Source organism: Leptidea sinapis, chromosome 38, assembly GCF_905404315.1.
Source record: "Leptidea sinapis chromosome 38, ilLepSina1.1, whole genome shotgun sequence".
In the NCBI taxonomy this organism is placed as follows: domain Eukaryota; kingdom Metazoa; phylum Arthropoda; class Insecta; order Lepidoptera; family Pieridae; genus Leptidea; species Leptidea sinapis.
Window position 1 is genome coordinate 4,612,182 of NC_066302.1, and position 20,187 is coordinate 4,632,368.

At 37.3% G+C, this 20,187-nt stretch overlaps 1 protein-coding gene across 1 annotated transcript in view; it reads right to left on the reverse strand.

Annotated features, from left to right (window-relative positions):
* The window catches only part of LOC126975850 (tyrosine-protein phosphatase 10D), an 87,905-nt gene extending 67,984 nt beyond the window's left edge, over positions 1-19,921 (reverse strand). The window contains exons 1-8 of the mRNA XM_050823893.1: positions 19,612-19,921; positions 19,084-19,339; positions 12,300-12,406; positions 10,648-10,840; positions 6,202-6,305; positions 4,010-4,278; positions 658-866; positions 471-583 (exon numbers count right to left, since the gene is read on the reverse strand). Coding sequence (XP_050679850.1) covers positions 471-583; positions 658-866; positions 4,010-4,278; positions 6,202-6,305; positions 10,648-10,840; positions 12,300-12,406; positions 19,084-19,339; positions 19,612-19,770 — 1,410 coding nt within the window. The 5' untranslated portion in view covers positions 19,771-19,921. The remainder of the gene's footprint in view (positions 1-470; positions 584-657; positions 867-4,009; positions 4,279-6,201; positions 6,306-10,647; positions 10,841-12,299; positions 12,407-19,083; positions 19,340-19,611) is intronic.
* Positions 19,922-20,187: the final 266 nt, after the last annotated feature.

Below are 20,187 nucleotides of genomic sequence, written 5' to 3' on the forward strand. Positions count from 1 at the left end.
CCAAAATAGTTTAGGATTCGCAGCACTAGAAGCTTCAATAGTTTTAATGTAATGACATTCATCCTCCAATTCCTTAGCTCTTTTATGTGTAGACTGTCTAGATAGTAAATTAATTTTGGCACTAGTGCTATATATATTTAGGTTCATAACGAGGTAGGCACTGCCTAATTGCCTATTTGATATGCACGCCCCTGCTTTGTAGTTTATCTATCAAAACTGTCTAATAGTTTATCGCTTATAAATGCAACATTCAGATACGATGGGTGTGACCATTACATTAACATTTATCTAAGCGAAAATATAACGATTAAAATAGAAGTATGCCATAGTCACATTGAAATTTATTTATATACGTACCACCTACCATTTCATAATAAAGTTATTTAAAAAGAGGAATTGACAACTTAGATATTCAATTGAAATTGTGACTTTCTTGATTTCTATTGACTGAGTAATTCGCTAGTGGATACCTCGTACTCGTCTTGCGTACTGCCGTCAGGCGGGGTCCACCAGACGCGTAGACGCCCCTCCTCACCAGCGGCCGTCGACCGCTCCCAGCGCAGCTCGCGCACGGCCAGGGGTTCTGCGCAGGTAAGAGGTCATTGCAGGTGCGGTCGCTACCGGTACGAACCGGTGTGGAGCGGCGCGAACACTTACTGAGCGTGACCTCGGTGGTGGCCGGCCAGGAGGTGACCTTGCCCGACATGGTCTTGACGGCCACGGCGTAGTGCGCGCCCGGCTCCAGCCCCTCGAACGAGCACGACGTGGGCTCTTCCCGCGACCGCACCACCGGCGGCAGCCGCTTTCCGCCCGCTGCGCCCGCTCCGCTGCCCGCAGATACTGAGATCTGGTACTTCTGGAACTCGCTGCGAACCACCACGTCATTTCAGACCAGCGACTTAACACATCTGGTGCTGCTAATAATACCCGCGTGTTGAGAAATGGACAGGTTGCCACGTTAATGATATCCGACTTTAAGCAAAGAATAAATCAAATCACTTTATTCATGCAGGTCACGGAAATGACACTTATGATTGTCAAAAAATTTTTTTTTTCTTTTTGAATCCACCGCTACTTCGTAAAGGGTTGAGCTAATGAGAAGAAGTAGCAAGAAACTCATTGCCACTCTTTTATATCAATATTTACATTGCCATCGATTTACAAATCATTTCAATGACAATATAATATGTAAAATGATGCAACAGACACACTCAAACGTCAAATAGTCAATGTCTTACACGAGTAAGTCAAAAAAGTAAATGTAAATTAATACAAAAGTTATTGAGTACAGTAGCTGCATCATTCACACACACACGTAAATAAATGTAATATGTAATGTAATGGTTTAAATACAGAAGCCTCACTCCACAAAATGAATTAAAGGAATAGGGACTTTTGCGGCCATACAATAAGGTATAATTCAGATCGCACAGTGCTACTAACCTACACTGTTATTCATTATTTCGTTGTCAAAACTACTTAGTATAGGAAATATATAGGTAACTGTCATGAATGGTAATTTCATTATAATTTTAAATTAAATGGTTTCAGCGTCTTTAGGACGCTTAAAAAATAATTTTGAATCGCAATTATCCATTTTTAATGATCGGTCGGACCGGTGAAGTAGGTGACGAACAAAGCTCGCGCGTGCGTCACTGCTGGCTCGCGAGTTCTTTCTGGATAGCCTCGCTGTAGAGGCCGTCGCGCGTACTTACTATTTTGATAACCTACACGGCGAGTGAGACAGGCCAGCTTTAAGTCTGGGCAAAGATACATTTCAAAAATCACCAATCAAAAATAGTTTATAAACTGACGACTGGCTGCTGACGCTGCCACGCATACATTAATATGAGAATACTTCATCTCTGTTCCTACGTGCGGAATTATGATCTGATAAGATGACGGTTAATAGAATAGTCGTAGATTATACAATTCAGGAAAACTGTTGTGCTTTTCTAATGATGGTCAAATAAATAAAGGGTATGCAGTGTCATACGTCAAAGCTATTTAATTTCCTGTGTTAATTGAAAAGCGCTTAGTTTAAGCCTAATTGAATGAAGTTTATTTGACTTTTCTTTTTTTTATTACTTATTTATTACAGCTTTGATATTACAATGACTAAATAAAATAATGGTCCCACAATACCATCTTGATGGTTTGTCTGTGGGATCAGCGCAATATTAATTTAACTTAACATTTAGTTACTTAAATAGATCTATAGTTATGGAGTTTTTTTTTATAAACGCGGAGGTTAAAATTTTTACACTTTATTATTTAACATTACTAAGGACTCTTATTATTATAATGTTGATTTATAAAATGTCCTGATTGTCAATATAATGTTTTTTTTTTAACATTTTTTTAAACACTATTTATTAGGTTCGTGTCTTATATCTCTATGTACTTCATATTTACCATCAGATGTAGACCTTGTCAGGTGAGCATGACATACCAGGGTTGGGCTACACTCTTGAATGCCACGGTGGTGTAGTGCAAGTAAATATTTACCCCCTTATTCATAATGGTCCGCTAACTTTAAACAGCCGCTTAGGAGTGTTTTTTCTCATTCTGACTTAGGTCAATAGAAGAAGACAGAGTGAGAATTAGCAATGTTTTAAGTTAGCAGACTATTATGAATAAGGGGGTTAATTTTTAAGGTAATTGGTAGTATTCTACATAAGTACTTAAAATAACTTTTTATAGTTGTATTTACATTTCTCTTTTATTTTATTGTCTGTTCGAAGTAAATCCATCGAACAGCATTATATTACAAATATTGCTTAATAGATACTATTAATTGTAATAAAACCATGTGTGGCCTTTAGTAAGGCAGTACGCGGGTGACCATTGATCGGGCCGGTCCTGGTTACAATTGACCATTACAGGACCGGCCCGGGTAACCATTTTAACCATTATCATTTATTACCAATGTATAGTAGAGATGCAGTACTCGAGTAACCATTGATCGGTTCGGTCCTAGTTACCATTAACCATTTGCCTATAACGATTACAGAACTGGTCCGAGTAACCATTTTAACCAATTAATAGTAGAGATCCGCGTACTCACCAGTAGAACCATTAATTATAGTTATTTACCAAGTGTCATAGATTAATTTAGTATCTTAAGTTAATAAATACTTTTACCATAAAACCCACATATATATCTTCCCAAAGTCTACCCCTTTTCATTGTCTACAAGTAGTTTTAAAAATCTTATCTGAAACAATTCTAATTTGTTTATGTTTAAAAGTTAACCCATAGCAATCATGGTCATATACAAGTGATTTAAGATTTCTTTAGTGTTCATTTCGTCAATATTTGTTTTTAAACAATTCGACACGTGTTTCGCCTTTACACGAGGCATCCACAGGACGTGTTGTCTCGACAAAATCTGGCACAAGACTGGCGAGACAACACGTCCCGAGGATGCCTCATGTAGAGGCGAAAAACACTAAAGAAAACTTAAATCATTTATATAATTATGGATTTCCGCAAAATAACGCCTACTTCAATATTTTTTTTTATCAAGAGCATAACTCATTAACATTTTGAGTATGTAGTGGTAGTTGTATGTAGTGGTAGTTGTATGTAGTGGTAGTTGTATGTAGTGGTAGTTGTATGTAGTGGTAGTTGTATGTAGTGGTAGTTGTATGTAGTGGTAGTTGTATGTAGTGGTAGTTGTATGTAGTGGTAGTTGTATGTAGTGGTAGTTGTATGTAGTGGTAGTTGTATGTAGAGGTAGTTGTATGTAGTGGTAGTTGTATGTAGTGGTAGTTGTATGTAGTGGTAGTTGTATGTAGTGGTAGTTGTATGTAGTGGTAGTTGTATGTAGTGGTAGTTGTATGTAGTGGTAGTTGTATGTAGTGGTAGTTGTATGTAGTGGTAGTTGTATGTAGTGGTAGTTGTATGTAGTGGTAGTTGTATGTAGTGGTAGTTGTATGTAGTGGTAGTTGTATGTAGTGGTAGTTGTATGTAGTGGTAGTTGTATGTAGTGGTAGTTGTGGCGTACCTCTTGTCGGCGGGCGGCAGCCAGGTGAGCGTGAAGGCGGTGGCCCCGGGCGGCGGCTCTAGCGTCACGTTCCGCGGCCGCAGCGGCACGGTGCGGTACTGCGCCGTGGTGGGCGCCGACAGCTGCGCGTCCGACACGGTCTGGACGGAGATGTTGTAGGCGCGGCCCGGCACCAGCCCCTTGAAGGCCGCCTGCGCGGGCCCCGGCGGCTCGCCCTCCTTCTCCACGTACAGCTCCGAGTCGCGCGCGTCGCGCGGCTCGATCGACACCTGCGGACCACGACACTCTACAGGAGGTCTATTACTAAAATCGACGAAAGAACGACGAACTTCGAATTAAATCCTATTAATCCGGATCCGAATAATGCGGGCGCATTTCTATAGAATTCATAGATACAGTTATCTAGTTGGTAATACACCTCCAGTGAGGTCTATTACCAAAACCGAAAGCCGAAGTTTCGAAACCGAATCGAGTCCGAAACGAAAGAACGACGAACTACGAATTAAATCCTAGTACCAAAGTTTTGCAAAAGTGCAAAAAAAAGTGAAATTGTAGTTACGATCATAATAATGTCAAACAACGAAAAAGTAAATGTCAAATGAATTTTGAGTAAGGTAAGTGAAAGACAAAAAGTCTGATCGCGAACTTTCGTATCGAACTTCGGATCCGAAACAGTTTCTTTATAGGAAATTGTACGATCCGTCACACGAAACTTCATATTTCGATTTTGGTAATAGGGCTCCAGGGGCGCTCGAACTGGCGATCGCGAGAAAAAAATCCGATATAGAACTATTCACAGATTTTCTTTTAGGTAACTAAAATAGGTAATATTTTTTTTGGAATAGAAGGACAAACGAGCGTATGGGTCACCTGTTGTTAAGTGATCACCGGCGCCCACAATCTCTTGCAATATCAGTGGAATCACAGGAGCGTTGTCGCCTTTAAGGAAGGTGTAGGCGCTTTTTTGAAGGTACCCATGTCGTATCGTCCCCGAAACACCGCACAAGGAAGCTCATTGCACAGCTTAGTAGTACGTGGAAGGACCGCCACACATCCAGATGGTAGGGATCATATGCTAACTTGTGGTGTGTCGTGCGAAGGTGGAATTCAGCGGCAGGGATCAGGTTAGACAGGTAATTACGTACCAACTTATTAAAAGTATGCTCATGACATGCAGTGTCACGCTTGAACATCCAAAGCCACTCTTTAGTTAAGTTTAGAACTTAAGACACTAGAACGCGTTTGTTTTGTAAGAACCACTAAACTCGCAATTTTCAATAATTTTAACTTTTGTCATTGACATTTAAGAGCAGATCTACACTTACCTTGACGAAAAAAATGCATACTTGAAGCCTCTCAGAGTCGATCGATCATAGTCTAACATTTTTGAGGTAGATCACCAGCAGTTCAAGCTTGAGCACCCCTGTTCTACAGTGAGCAGACCTTACCGGGAGTAGAATCTGCGCCTTCAGAATTTACACACTTATCCACGCAAAAACATGAATATTCTAAATAAAATTCACTATAAGTATTAGCCTGTATCTTTACGAGGTTTCATTGTCTATACGTTTTACGCCCGGGGGACTAACTCTATTTGTAATTTAAAAGAGTTCAGGGAATACATAGAAACACATTGGTACTTTAATGAAGTGTGCGGAAGTAAAATTATTGAACAGTTTGTTATTTTTACGTTATATCCCTCACTTCTGGGATTACATATACAAATTTAGTTTGTACCAAAATTCATGGACAATCTGGAACTCAAGCCCATGCCTCTCAGGTTACGTCCGAACGCTCTTACTAACTCAATATTTTGGCACAAATTAAGTTTGTATAGAATTGATAGATAACTGGAGGTCTATTACCAAATTCGAAAGCTGAAGTTTCGGTCCGAAACGAAAGTACGACGAACTTCGAATTACATACTATTACCAAAGTTTTTCGGATCCGAATAATGCGGACGCATTTCTATAAAAAGTGAAGTTATAGTTACGATCATAATAATGTCAAACAACGAAAAAGTAAATGTCAAATGAATTTTGAATAAGGTAAGCGAAAGACAAATAGCCTGATCGCGAACTTTCGTATCGAACTTCGGATCCGAAACACTTTCTTTATAGGAAATTGTACGATCCGTCACCCGAAACTTCATATTTCTATTTTGGTAATAGGGCTCCAGAAGTATGTGATACCTTGTAGTGCGTGTAGGCACCAGGCGGGTAGGGCGGCTGCCACAGCACCAGCAGCGTGGTCTCGTTACGGAACCACACGATGAACTTGCCCGGCGTGTTAGGCTCTGCAACATTCATACTCTCGTCTTAATTATTATACTCTCGCTAAACTTTTTCTGGTAACCTTCATTTTTTACTTCAGCAAAAAATCTACTTGTGTTATAGGGAACATTCTAATTAATCTAATTCTAGTTACAATTATTGTTATTTTTGGAATCGGTGGCTACCCGCAACGGCCCCATCCTCGCCTCTCTGCTTGTTACGCTGCGCGTCCGACACAAGCACAGCTAACCTACAACTATGAATATAGTTACAAACCTAACTTGGCTGACACCGACTCCAAAAATAGCAATAATAGTAACTTGAATTAGATTGAATAAAAATACGCAATTTTTTTTTAATTTTTTTGATTTTTATTGAATCTGAAGTACACCTCTTAATAATTTGTTTAAATATGTGTAGATCTACTAAACTTTGCAATGCAGCAATGAACGTAAGCGCATTGCACTTTGATTACAGACAGGTAGAATACAACAGGTAGGTTGGTAGTTGAAACTTGGTAAGTAGATGTATTCTGTGAACCGCATTAAGATTTTCACACAAAAATGAAAAAAAAAACAATAAATTTTAGGGGTTCCATACTTAGAACAGAAACTGATTTTTTTTTTCATCAAACCCATACCTACGTGTCGGATATATATAGATCGATTTTTTAACTGAATAGTTTGCGGGAGAGCCCCTCCTGAACTTTTAAAATAAGAGATAAAACTAAAAAAAGTATATAATGTACAATTACCATGCAAATTTCCACCGAAAATTGGTTTGAACGAGATCTAGTAAGTAGTTTTTTTTATACACTTTGAATAATCAAACATCGATCAAAGTTACAATGAACTACAAGAACTTTTATATTATGTTACTTGCTGCTACAGAACCCTTCATGGGCGAGTCCAACTCGCACTTGGCCGCTTTTTATATTATTTTATTTAACAATCATTATTTTTTGTCGAGCTATAGATCTTGTCAAACAATCTTAAAGCACACACACACACACTCACGCCTTGTTCCGTGTCGTGTGTGTCGGGGTAGGCAGAGACAGTAGAATGCCATTTGCTTCTATCCTTACAAACCTCACGCGCTTCCTCTACATTCATTACTCTTTTCATACATGCTCGCCGGTTGCGGGTGCTTCGGACCTCTCCTTTTCTCAAAACGTCCCCAATTTGGTCGACGAATGTTCTGCGAGGTCTCCCGCGACCCATAATAATAATCTTAAAGCATCTTAATTGGAATGCTGTCTTTTTTGTGCAACACAAAATTTTGATGTTAGTCAGTTGAGTTTTGTCGTGTTAAATCAATCTGTAATGGCTACCTACTATCAAAGGCATATTATAACCACAATTTTAAAATTCCGAGGAAAATTGCAAGCGGTGTTCGCCTACCATTAGCTAAATAACTTTTGTACTTATATTCAATAAGAAATGAAGATGTTTGTGAACAAAAGAAGCAACGCATTCCATCCCAAATCGCGTAAGTGCGGTAATAACAATGGCAGTAAAGGCTTAAAGTACTTCATTGGCCAGAGAAGAGAGAGGAAATTAGGTCCAAAGAAATCCCACGATTCAATCGGAAGTGAAAAGATAAGGATGGTTAAAAGAGAAGAAAAATGAAACCGTTTTTTGTCACAGATATTTAATACGCATAGAGCTTACACTTTTACCCCCTTATTCATAATGGTCCGCTAACTTTAAACAGCCGCTTAGGAGTGTTTTTTCTCATTCTGACTTAGGTCAATAGAAGAAGACAGAGTGAGAATTAGGAATGCTTTAAGTTAGCAGACTATTATGAATAAGGGGGCTAGACAATTACAGTCCTACGTCTTATACTCGCGATACGTAAGTATGTCACTTAGTTTTAGTGTGCGAGCGTTGCTGAAAATCGATGTTAATAGTTCGCCGCTATTTTTTTCGACATTTTCACAGCTGTCACTGTCTATCTAGACCTAAAAATTATCTAAGTTCTTGTAAATATCATGGCGGACACGTCATGTAAGTGAGAGGCATACTATGTATCAACTGAAGCGTTGCAAATTGGCATTGGCTACAGAGAAGCGATGAGTGTGTACCGAGATTGTAGACACAGGTGTTCTGTTCTTTGATGGAGCGAGTTACCAACGCAATATTGTAGGTAGGAATACTGATAAACTGTAGGAATAACGTATTCATGATCGCGTTGTTGAAATTAAAATAAAAAACCAACTGTCGTTATAACTAACGAAAAAGAAGTTTTATTATTTTGACACTAGAAAACAAATTTATTGTAGAGTTCTTCCCGTTTGTCTTAGTAGGTACAATCTAAAATTGTAACTTTCTAAGAATAAAGCAAGATATCGCAGTAGTTATAGGAAACTAGCTGACCCAGCAAACGTTGTATTGCCGATATTAAAATCGCGATACAAAAGTAACTGTTGATCGTAGATGGGTGAAAATTTTAAGTTGTATGTATTTTTTAATGCTGACTCATAATCAAACAACTTTAAAAAAAAATTCAAACAAATTAAAAAAAAAAATCGTGTGGACCACCCTTAACATTTAGGGGGATGAAAAATAGATGTTGTCCGATTCTCAGACGTACCCAATATGCACTCAAAATTTCTTGAGAATCGGTCAAGCCGTTTCGGAGTAGTTCAATGTTTAACACCATGACACGAGAATTTTATATATTAAGATAATGTAGGAGTATTACGTGAACTTTACAAAAAATCATGTGAACACCACCTAGGTAGCAATAACTATAGCTATAACCTAACCTTGAGGACTTTGATGTGGCACCATAATGTGGCATTGTTCGGCGCGGACGCGGACGCCGGACGTGGCTCCACGACAATGGGATGGCGCGGGCTATAAGTGTCGCCTCGCATACTTGTGAGGGCACAGGTACTAACCTTGAACCTACTGCTGGCTGTTAAATACATGACTTAAAAAAAATCGAATCCTAAATCTCAGCGTACTCGTACATACATAAGAAAAATACTAATAAAATTGAGAACCTCCTCCTTTTTGAAGTCGGTCAAACAAATGGATGGTGGCTTGTAATTAGCCGGGTACTGACTGAGCGAGCAGTCTCGCGAGGAAGCCTCGGACGTTTGCTGCGGAAGGCCGCCTGGGTCTATACAGTTCTTGCATGAGAATGCCGCGCGCGGCAAGGCTGAGCCACGGACAGGCTGAGCCAGCATCGAACTCTCAGCTTAACGTGAAGTCGAACAGAGACTGCACGTGCTTAACACCGCTTGTATAGCCAGTTTTGGATGAGACCGTACGTTCGGAAACCTATAGCCACCACTGCTGATTCTTGTACAAAAAAAACGGAAACAAAGGCATTTTAAGTTCTGTGTTCAGAATATTGAGGAAACCTTTTCTATTAGAACCAGAAAGTGATTCCATCGTTCGTCGAACAAGCGAGGCACCAACACAAACGTCTTGAGTTTTGCGCGGGTAAATTTCCTAGGCGCTTTTGAAACGAGGCACCTCTTGACTGACAGAGGATTTGCCAAGCTTCTCGCTCAGTCAGAACGCGGCTATTGTCGAATACTACATGGATGACTTCATTGGATGGACCTGAGCTGCCATCGCCGAAGCAGTGCACTGCCATATTATTGAACAAATTCATTCTTTCATTGGGTTGCAGATAGCAGCTGTGCCTGTAGCGACTGTGAAAGCGGAGGAAACCCCTGAGTTCCTGACCAAGAGTAAAATTGTTGATACTTTAGCTACCAATAATTTATAAGATCTTACATCGCACGTTGAGAAAAAGTAGGATATGTTGGCGGCATCTAGTGTATTCAATACTTTAATCTTAGATCATTTAAACGTCTAGATAAGACTGTGATTTCCTCTACATTGAGTAATGCACGCACACTAATACAAATCGCGAATGTAAAACGTAGCTTGTCAGGCACACTACAGTAATAAACATGGCCTTTTTCATCGATTGTCCAAAAGCAAGGTTCTCTATAAATTTTCTATGGCTTGGATTTAAAAAAAAAATAACAAAAAAACAACACACTATTCCAAAACAATAGATATAATATGCACTAAAAAGTATAAAAATAATTGCGTATTTTTATACAATCTAATTCCAGTTACAATTATTGTTATTTTTGGAATCGGTGTCCTTCCGCCGCGACCCGCTGTTGCCTCCTCACGACTCAAGCACATCTCACCTATATATATACCTATGTATGTAGTATGTACCTATACATATACCTATGTATGTAGTTACAAACCTATCTTAGATGACACCGACTGAACAGACAGAACAAATAAGAAATTACCGACGAATTGAGAACCTCCCCCTTTATTGAAGTCGGTTTAAAATTGTTGAGTCCAAAGTCACCGGTGTACTCACTGGTGGTGAAGTTGAAGGATGCGTACGCGGCGCTCTCCTTGTCGTGCAGCAGCGTGAAGGCGTGCAGCTGGTAGGTGGCGCCCGGCGACAGGTCGCGCACCACCTGGGTCCAGTTGCCGTCGGCGTCGCCCTCCACCGTGATGTTGCGAGCTCCGCCCTCGGAGCCCGCGCCGCGCTCTGATAGCGGCACCACCTGCACCAACACTCTGCTGTTAGCCACTGAATGCGAACCTCATACTTTGAGGGTGCGCTATTTAATTTCTAATGTAATGCACGGACGAGTAAAAAAAGAAGGACTCCGCGCCGTGATATTATTAGCAAGTGAAGCACCGTACTAGTTTGTGTATTCAACGGGATTTTTTTACTACCAAGTAATTTAAGTCATTTTGTTGATCGTTTATGCGTAGAAAGTAATGGAAATGGCCGCCTGAGAAATAGGAAGTCGACGAGAAGGGTTGAGATACTTTTTATTATACCTAATAAAAAGTATCTCAACCCTTAAAAGTATCTCAACCCTGAATATTTACATTTTGTGTAAATGATACCAAATTGGTGGTGCAGAGTCTGGCATGGTCCTTAGCGTCTAAACTAATGTTTAACAGCGTTTTGCACATAATTAATTCACTCTAACATCGTAAAAAATCAAAATATTAGTATATGGTTACGATAAACGATATGGAATGCGAACATTTGTTAGAGTAGGGTAAGTGCGATATATTCGGAGTATTATCGTATCGTTCCGAACATATCGTTCTCGATTTTGCGAGTAGACCTCCAGGACGTTTAATCTGTTCGTGCGGCGATTAATGCTTTCAACGTCCATATAAAAGGAGATCTTTCGCAATGGCACCACTGAAAGACCATTTAACGTCATTATGCCGGTGAAAATGCGATCGCAGTATGAAAATACAGTTAAGAGCGTCTCTCGAGTCCTCTGGTGCTTGAAGAGAAACTATTGCGAACAGGTCACTTCTTCAATCAACGCCGCACAAACTGTCTTAGAACACTAGAAGTGCTTTTGTAATTTTCACAAGAGCGTTGTCGGTTCTTTTTGTTACAAGTTTACGAGTTGGTATGTAACCATGTCGCATGTTCTCGGAAATAATGTGCAAGGAATCTCATTCCAAAGTCAAAGTCAAATAAACTTTATTCAATCAGGCTTAAACTAAGCGCTTTTGAATCGTCACTATAAATATGTTCGTGAAAAGTTGAGCTCGCGAGAAGAATATATAAGAAACTCAACGGCCACTCTTTTCAATCAAATAGAGTCATTTACAATGGCTGTAATATACATAACAAATTAGTTTGTAAGCTGCTGCATTCCGTTTATTAGTCGTGTTTAAATAATATAAATTATTTCCTAAAAATGCTTGAATTCATTGTTTGTGTAAGGATGCTTCATGAACATGATGGTCGTGATTACTGTCACAATTAGAAATTCCATCCAACAAATACGGTGATTTCTTAACTAAAACACATCGACCTGGCACCACAAGCAGCACGCTGCCCTTTGGTAGACAGTTCCTTAAAAACTGCACTGCAGAGGAACGCCACACCACCAGATGATGAGAATGATATTTAAATTTGTAGCTCATCTTGTGCCATTCAAGACAGAATATTCGAGGTCTGGTAAGCGACGAGAGATAGATTACCTTGAAACGGAAGCCAGTGTAGTCTCCGTGAGCGGGCGGCGACCACGAGATGGCAGCCTGCTTGTTGCGGCCCAGGCTCACCGTCAGGTTGGTGGGGGGCTCGGGCGCTGAACATAGACCAACCAAATTAATTTACAATATACTTTTCATCCAGTTTTACCAGTGGGAGGCTTTTTGCATGGGAAGCCGGCTAGATTATGGGTACCACAACGGCGCCTATTTCTGCCGTGAAGCAGTAATATGTAAGTATAACTGTGTTTCAGTCTAAAGGGCGCCGTAGCTAGTGAAATTACTGGGCAAATGAGACTTAACATCTTATGTCTCAAGGTGACGAGCGCAATTGTAGTGCCGCTCAGAATTTTTGGTTTTTTCAAGAATCCTGAGCGGCACAGCATTGTAATGGGTAGGGCATATCAAATACCATCAGCTGAACGTCCTGCTCGTCTCGTCCCTTATTTTGATAAAAAAAAATTAAGCAATATTGCTTTATAATACACCTTCGAAGAAATTTACAAATTGAACGCAAAAAGTTATTAAAATTCTCTTTTACGCACAAGTATGGAAGTAAGTCTATAAGCTTAACACGGGCAGTTCCGTTGTCAGAAACAAAACCGAAAACCTAATAAAAAAAAACAAGGTTTTATGGGTTTTTATATAACTTTGCGCGAAATAAATGTTCGCTTTTGCCAAAAGAGTAATGAAAACTATACCTTCATAAAACTTGTAACAGCCGATTTTGTTATATCTAACACTATTGGAATATGTATATATATTCCATAATTAAATCCAACTTCCAAGATGTAAATGATTACTTATCTATGATATTGAAACATATAACATTATTGGAATATCTACATTTATACCTTCTTAATTTTTACCTATCTATTATATCAACATTTGATGTTAAACGGGTCAATAGGCAAGAATTATTGGGCTAATGATTGATTCTTGCCCATTCACTGCCTCTGATAGTTAAACGGAGACGTGATAAAACTGGTGGAATCTACTAGATTTCTTGGCATTACTTTGGAATTCAAATTACAATGGGGCCCCCATATTGAAGGATTGGCGAACAGAATTAGTTCTGCAGCATACGCGGCTAAAAAGATTAGACAATTAATTGACATAGATACGGCGCGACTAGTTTACTTTAGTTATTTCCATAGTATTAAGTCCTATAGTATACTGGTATGGGGCAACGCTTACGATATTAATACAATATTTTTGCTGCGGAATAGGGCTATTCGCGCTATTTATAACCTAAAGTATTACAATAGTCTTAGTGATTTTATATCCTATTTTGAATAAAAATATTTGAATTTGAATAGATCGGAAAAAAGGCCGCCCGTAGACATCTTTAATGCGGGTGGAAGTTTACATTTTGATACAGAACAGTCACTATGTATCCATTTAAGACACAAGATTATTCCTTTTCATGCCGACGCTATCCCGAGATATTGGCACGACTAGTATGAAAAGCATAACCCGTACAAAATTCTATAATCAAGGCATAATAACATGTTACACTCTTTTTTTTAAATTACACCCTTGCGAAGCTGGGACGGGTCGCAAGTCGATATTAAATGGATCACTCTTAAATCGAATTCTATTCGCAATTCCTCAAAATATTATATATTATATGTTATATACAAATGTCATATGTCCAATGTCATACCTATAATCTGTTTCATTTAAGCCATCAACCTACATTTAAAAATATTTATTGATTTTGATTAGGGCAATCAAGAAGATTAATGTGCAAAAGAATCAATATTAAATTAAGCATACAGAAAACATACACAAATGGAAATAAACTAATTTATCGTCTAAATGATGTCTCTTCGGAGATGATACAATAAAATGCATAAATTAACGTATAAATATAACACTACGGCCTTATAGATATACCTGATGCAAACATTAATTTTTCAGTATGTTCAGAAAAAGAAAGTTGTCTTATCTGCCAAACTCAACCTCGGGCCAAAGTTTCTAACTCTAAGTCCATTTCGCTCTTCTTTCTTTTTAAAGGATATAAGAACGAGACTAGCAGTACGTTCAGCTGATCGTAATTAATACCCCCTGCCCAAGGTAGTGCCGTTGAGGATTCTTGAAAAACCCAAAAATTCTGAGCGGCACTACAATTGCGCTCGTCCCCTTATGACATAAGATGGTAAGTTTCATTTGCCCAGTAATTTTACTAGCTACGCCGCCCTTCGACCGAAACACAATAAAGTTTACACATTATTGCTTCACGGCAGAAATAGGCCACGTTGTAGCCATAATCTAGGCGTCGTCCTGTGCAAAGGAAAACTCCCACTGGTAAATAAAAGGCAGAAAATACTCCACTTTAGACTAAATATCATAGCCCTTGCCAGGGTTGGCCGATACCTATTATACAGCCGATTTACCAATGCAGAGACTAAAAAAGTATATTAAGAATAATTTTCTTATTATAAATTTGAATGCCTTCTAGAGTTTTAACCAACAATTTATTCAATACTACTGCCATATTAGTAAAGCAAAGTATTTATATACTTAGAAGGTCCTTAGTTAAAATAGAATACCCCAAAACATTTAGGTTAAACCAATTTTGCTTTAGACAAATCTGTTTACAAGTCGAGGTTTGCCAATAATATTATACTACATTAAACTATTGTTTCTCACTTTCCTAAGGATAAAGTAGCTATCCCGTCAATCAATAACATACACTAACCATTACGTAGTGTGTTTACAAATATAATGTTATTGTACAGCAACAAAACAAGAGAACATTATGTCGTTTAATATTGCATAACTAATTTCAGTTATGGTTATTATGAGCACAAGTATGTAGCAAAAATACTATGGCTGCAGATTGGACATGGCCACTCGTCACAGACCAATCATCTCGATTCTTTGTTCATAAATATTTCCGTGTTTACGGACTTCTGTACAATATAATGAAGTAAGATAATATCTTTTTGTTATACATATAATAATACTATACATGCAGCATGCAAATTTGCTCGGATTCGATTTGAAAGTTAAAAGAAGTTAAATTTTTAAAAAAAAATCGGACGGTGGAGGAGTAGTATATGTGCCTTCTCGAGCTCAGAGTTGTGAGTTCGATCTTCACTTGGGAACATTTGCATAAAAGTCGGGGAAAGTCTTCGCATATATCAATATTTGGGTCTACTATTATGCAGATGACAAATGAAATGGCTACATTTCACAACAGAAACATATAAGTAAGATTTTGTTTCCAATTATTTTTTATTTGTTTTTCGTATCAGCAAGGGTAGCATAAGTTGGTTTAAGTATATTCACCGCGCTCTGGTCGCCCACCCTGTTTACGAATAAAATAGACGCCGATTTACAATTTTACGACTTAGCTCAAGAACTGGCAATTCACCACAAAACAGTTTTAGCCCATTTGAAAGAAGCTAGGTGCCACACTTAGCTTACTGAAAGAAACCTAATGAACCACGTATTTATTCCCTATTTCTAATTGAGACGTAATGAAACCAAATTGTTTTCAAAGAGATTTATAACTGGTGATGAAATGTGGATCACGTACAACAGCAACGTCCAAAAATTGTGGTAAAACACGGGCTTACTCGCAATTAGGTGATGCTGTGTGTATGGTCGGATTGAAAGGGCATTGTTCATTATGAGCATTTACCGCAGGATAGAACCATCGATTCGGATCTTGATTGCCAACAACTGATCATATTAGAGCAAGAAGTAAACAGAAAGTGACCGAAATTGATCAATACAAAGGGTCTATTTCATTAAGATAACGAATAACGATAGACCACACACATATTCAGCCACTCAGCAAAAAATAAGTTGTGTTGGCTGAGATGCATCCGCCTATAATATAAAAAATAAGGAAAAAATAACATTTGACATTCATCATTTCGTTGACTTAGATGAATAAAGTGATTTTCATTAGATTTATACAGTCGTGACCTTGCACTTTCAGATTTCCCACCTATTTCGGTCTCTTCAGAATTTTTAGGCAGCGTCAGGTTAACATCAAGGGCTGTCCGTAATCGTACGGTTGGAGTCGTACTTATATGGACCTCTCGAGTCAAAGGTTGTGAGTTAGATCCCCGCTTGGGAACATTTATATATTGTACCACGTCTGTATGATGGTCACCTGTGTTGTAATTATTGTAGTATATTCCCAGTGGTAGGAATGTTAATTGGTAAATTTCATAGGCCTGACTTTTCCATGGCTAACGGACTAGCAAGGACATTATCTCCAAGAATCGACTTGGCACGGAATTATACGAATATTCTCAAATAGAAGTGGAACGTCACATGGGAGTCGCACGGACTGAAGTTTCTTGTTACTTTTACACATTCAATTCAGGGTTATCATAATATATGGATTATTTATTTAAATTTAGACGAATAGATAAAAAAAAAAGAAGTATCTACACAATTACAAATTTAGCATAAACGTATGATTAATGTATAAATAATAATAATAAAATTATGTTTCTACTTTAAAAAGGTTTTTCATGATTCCTATTATTATGGGCAGCACGCATTAGTAGAAAACCATATGGCAAACGTTTTTCTCGGCTCGTTCCTACATAAATGAAGTAGCCACGGAAGTAAAAACCGGTTTCCACCGCGAGCGAAGCGGACCTATTAACGACTTGGTTCAACTCGCAAGAGTAAAACTGATACTTGTGTTTCTACCAACAAATATTTGAACGGAAAAGACTCGGTGAGCCGAAAAAGGTGAAATGAACTCGCTCAGCTCTAGACAGTGGAGTACATGTAAAACTTACACAGAGAAAGAGGTGAGAGGGGCGATCGAACAAGTAAAAATTAGTTGAAACGAGTCCGCTTCGTCAAGGTCTCGGCTACTAGTTTGAAACGGACCATAGCTGTTACTAGGCGACAATAGAAAGAAGTTAGAGGTTTAGATAACCTCAGTACTTTTTTCCCGTACCTTTATTTTTCTGTGCTTAAAAGAAACAACAATATGTATATTATTTAATTGCGTGTCACTGTACAACATCGCAAATTCGCAAGCAAAAAGGTAAAGTACACGAGCTGAACTCGATATTACCTATCTAAATGGAGAAGAAGATGATCAAAATCAATTACATTATGATGATTCTGTTGAGACGGTTTTACTTACAATTGTAATTATATGGATGTGAATTTAATTATTATTAAAAAACATTTATTGTTAATGTATGTGATATGCATGTCAAGATATTCAACCCATCCATTCTAGCTTTAGATAGAACAATAATTAGCAGCATGACAACATGTAACAATTGATAATACAGACCTTGATTGATAAAATAATTCAATAACTTCAATCTATATTTTATTAGAATATATATGTAAATAAAAATAATATTAAGACAAAGATTATAAAAGCATATTGCATTTTTAACCGACTTCAAAAAGGAGGAGGTACTCAGTTCAACGGGTTTGTTTTGTATGTTTACTCACTGATTACGCTGAGATTTATGAACCGGTTTACGTGATTCATCTTAAGTTTTATATATAATATAAATTTTATTTTGTTTATGACTTGGCACCAACTTAAAACTAACAAATAATAGCATTTTAATAATATTTAAGGTATTCGGTTTGAATAAGAGGTGTATTTAATTAAAACTTTATTAATGTTTAGTGAATTTAAATATTTTTCATATTAATATTTAAGTATTACTGTTAGTTATCTACTTCATTAGCAATTAATTACAATTCAGAATTTGATTTGAAGAATCATTGTTGCTATAAATTTTATAGTATAAATACTTTCTTTTGATCCTTATAACTTAAATTAAAATTTAAAGAGTTTATTTTTTATAGTATACTTTGTGAATACACATTTCTACAGAATTTGTAATATATTATATAAGTTGAATGTCTTCTTCATACAGGTTCCTCTGTTCTATTATTTTGTTAATGCACTTTTTTGAATAGTTGTTGTAATAATGTTCTGTCCACAATAAAAACCAACGAAAGTCTAAAGAGATGAAACAAAAACATATTTCTTGATGATACACATATTATTATTATCTATTAATTAGGATATTAAATTAAAAGATGGCAGTATTATTACCAATAGTGTCTAAGTTGTCTTTTCCTTTATAATGATGTATTGGAATACTGCATCTCTGGAAAAATATGCTATCAAACCAGTAATAAACTTTAAAGCCTTTAGGCTCACCGGATGGGGAGAGGTGAGGCAACTGCCCATGAACATGAGCAACAACAGGTGTCAAGAGATTTGTTGCCCGCCTTTAAGGAGGAGTATGCTCTTTTCTTGATGGTCCCTAGGCCATATTTCTTCGGGAAAACCGCAGGCAAGAAATTTCATGCAAAATGTGCGGTTGTGGAATGCCAGATGTCAATGTGATGGGGAATCCTCTTTGATTTATGACTTAATAATGGCAAAGTGGGGGGGTCCCCCTATTCTAAACTCAATTTATTTTGTGGTGCAGATTTATTTCAGGTGTAAGCATTAGTGAATTTTGTTCCATATTATATCAACATGTTCATCAAGTACTACCTTAAGAACTTTGCATGATTGAATATAAAATAATTAAAATTATAGGCTGCTATGTTTTGAAGAGGATCCAGTGGCAAAACAATATTAAATTAATTATTACATATAATGGAAAAAGATCAGATATGTAGATGATTGTTGCATAAATAAGCCTTTGAATATATATGTATATCTCAAATAAAAATTTAGATACTTAAAATTATAAATGTAATATTTAAAAATGTAAACAAATATATCATAATTAAAATACTTCACCTGTAATAATAGTTTGATTCCATGTTAATAGGTCAGCAAATGTTGCATTGGTGTAATACAGCATAAAGTGGTATTTAGTGCCTGGGAGACCTTGAAAATTTATTGTAGAGGCGCGTGCAGGCACAGTGAAGTTGGGTGCGGGGGAGCCTTGTGGGGGCCTGTAATCCAGTCTGTAGTGAGCCTCATCTGTATCTCCACCTCCCCATCCTGGGATCTCTATTACCAAGTCTGCGCCAGAACTTAATCCAAATGTACTCTGCATTCAAATTAAAGAATTTTGTTAATCTCAAAAATAGAAATTTTTAATATAGTATTATGAAAAGCCTTTATTAATTATTTCAGACTCTTTGTAATATAAAGGCAGTTATAAAAGTATATCACTTAATTAGAAAATAAAATTAGTAAGCCTAATATAAATTTATAAGGATTAGATCATTGTTTATTTATAGCTAACATAAGTTTTTGTTTAAAAGGCCATGGTCAAGATAAGCAATGATTTATATTTTGGGAAGAGCACAGACGACTTACAGTTATTACAGCGAGTGCTAATACTAGGCCTCCAGCAGCACGTACACACTCAGACTTAACTTGCACAATCGACCTCTTCCACATCATTGAAGGCGACTCTTTGATTTCACATGACACTTTCTCTTTTGAACAAACGCCTATCTGAGACAAAGAACTCATCTTTACATAAGTAATTACTTAAATTCATCATATTATCGTATCACACGTTGGTTTTACTGTCCATATTTAACAAAAATATAAGTTATATCTAAAAACACTTGTGTTCTGTTGTCATGATATAAAAATTAAAATAAAAATGACATGCTGTTGGTGATTGTACTAGCTGTGAAAAATGAAAACAAAATAGAAAACAAAATTATGTCACTGTCAAAATGACAGTTGTCAAGTACAGAATCATTGAGTATTCAGACTCATAGATGTGCTGTGGGATAATATTATATCTATGGTATTTCTAAGGCTGAATAAACGCAAGAAATTGCAAGTTCAACTTCGGAAGGAACAGGAAGTAGGCAATACTGCGTTTATAAAGTATGATAAACTTTAGTATTAAATAATAATAAGAGCAATCACTGTCAG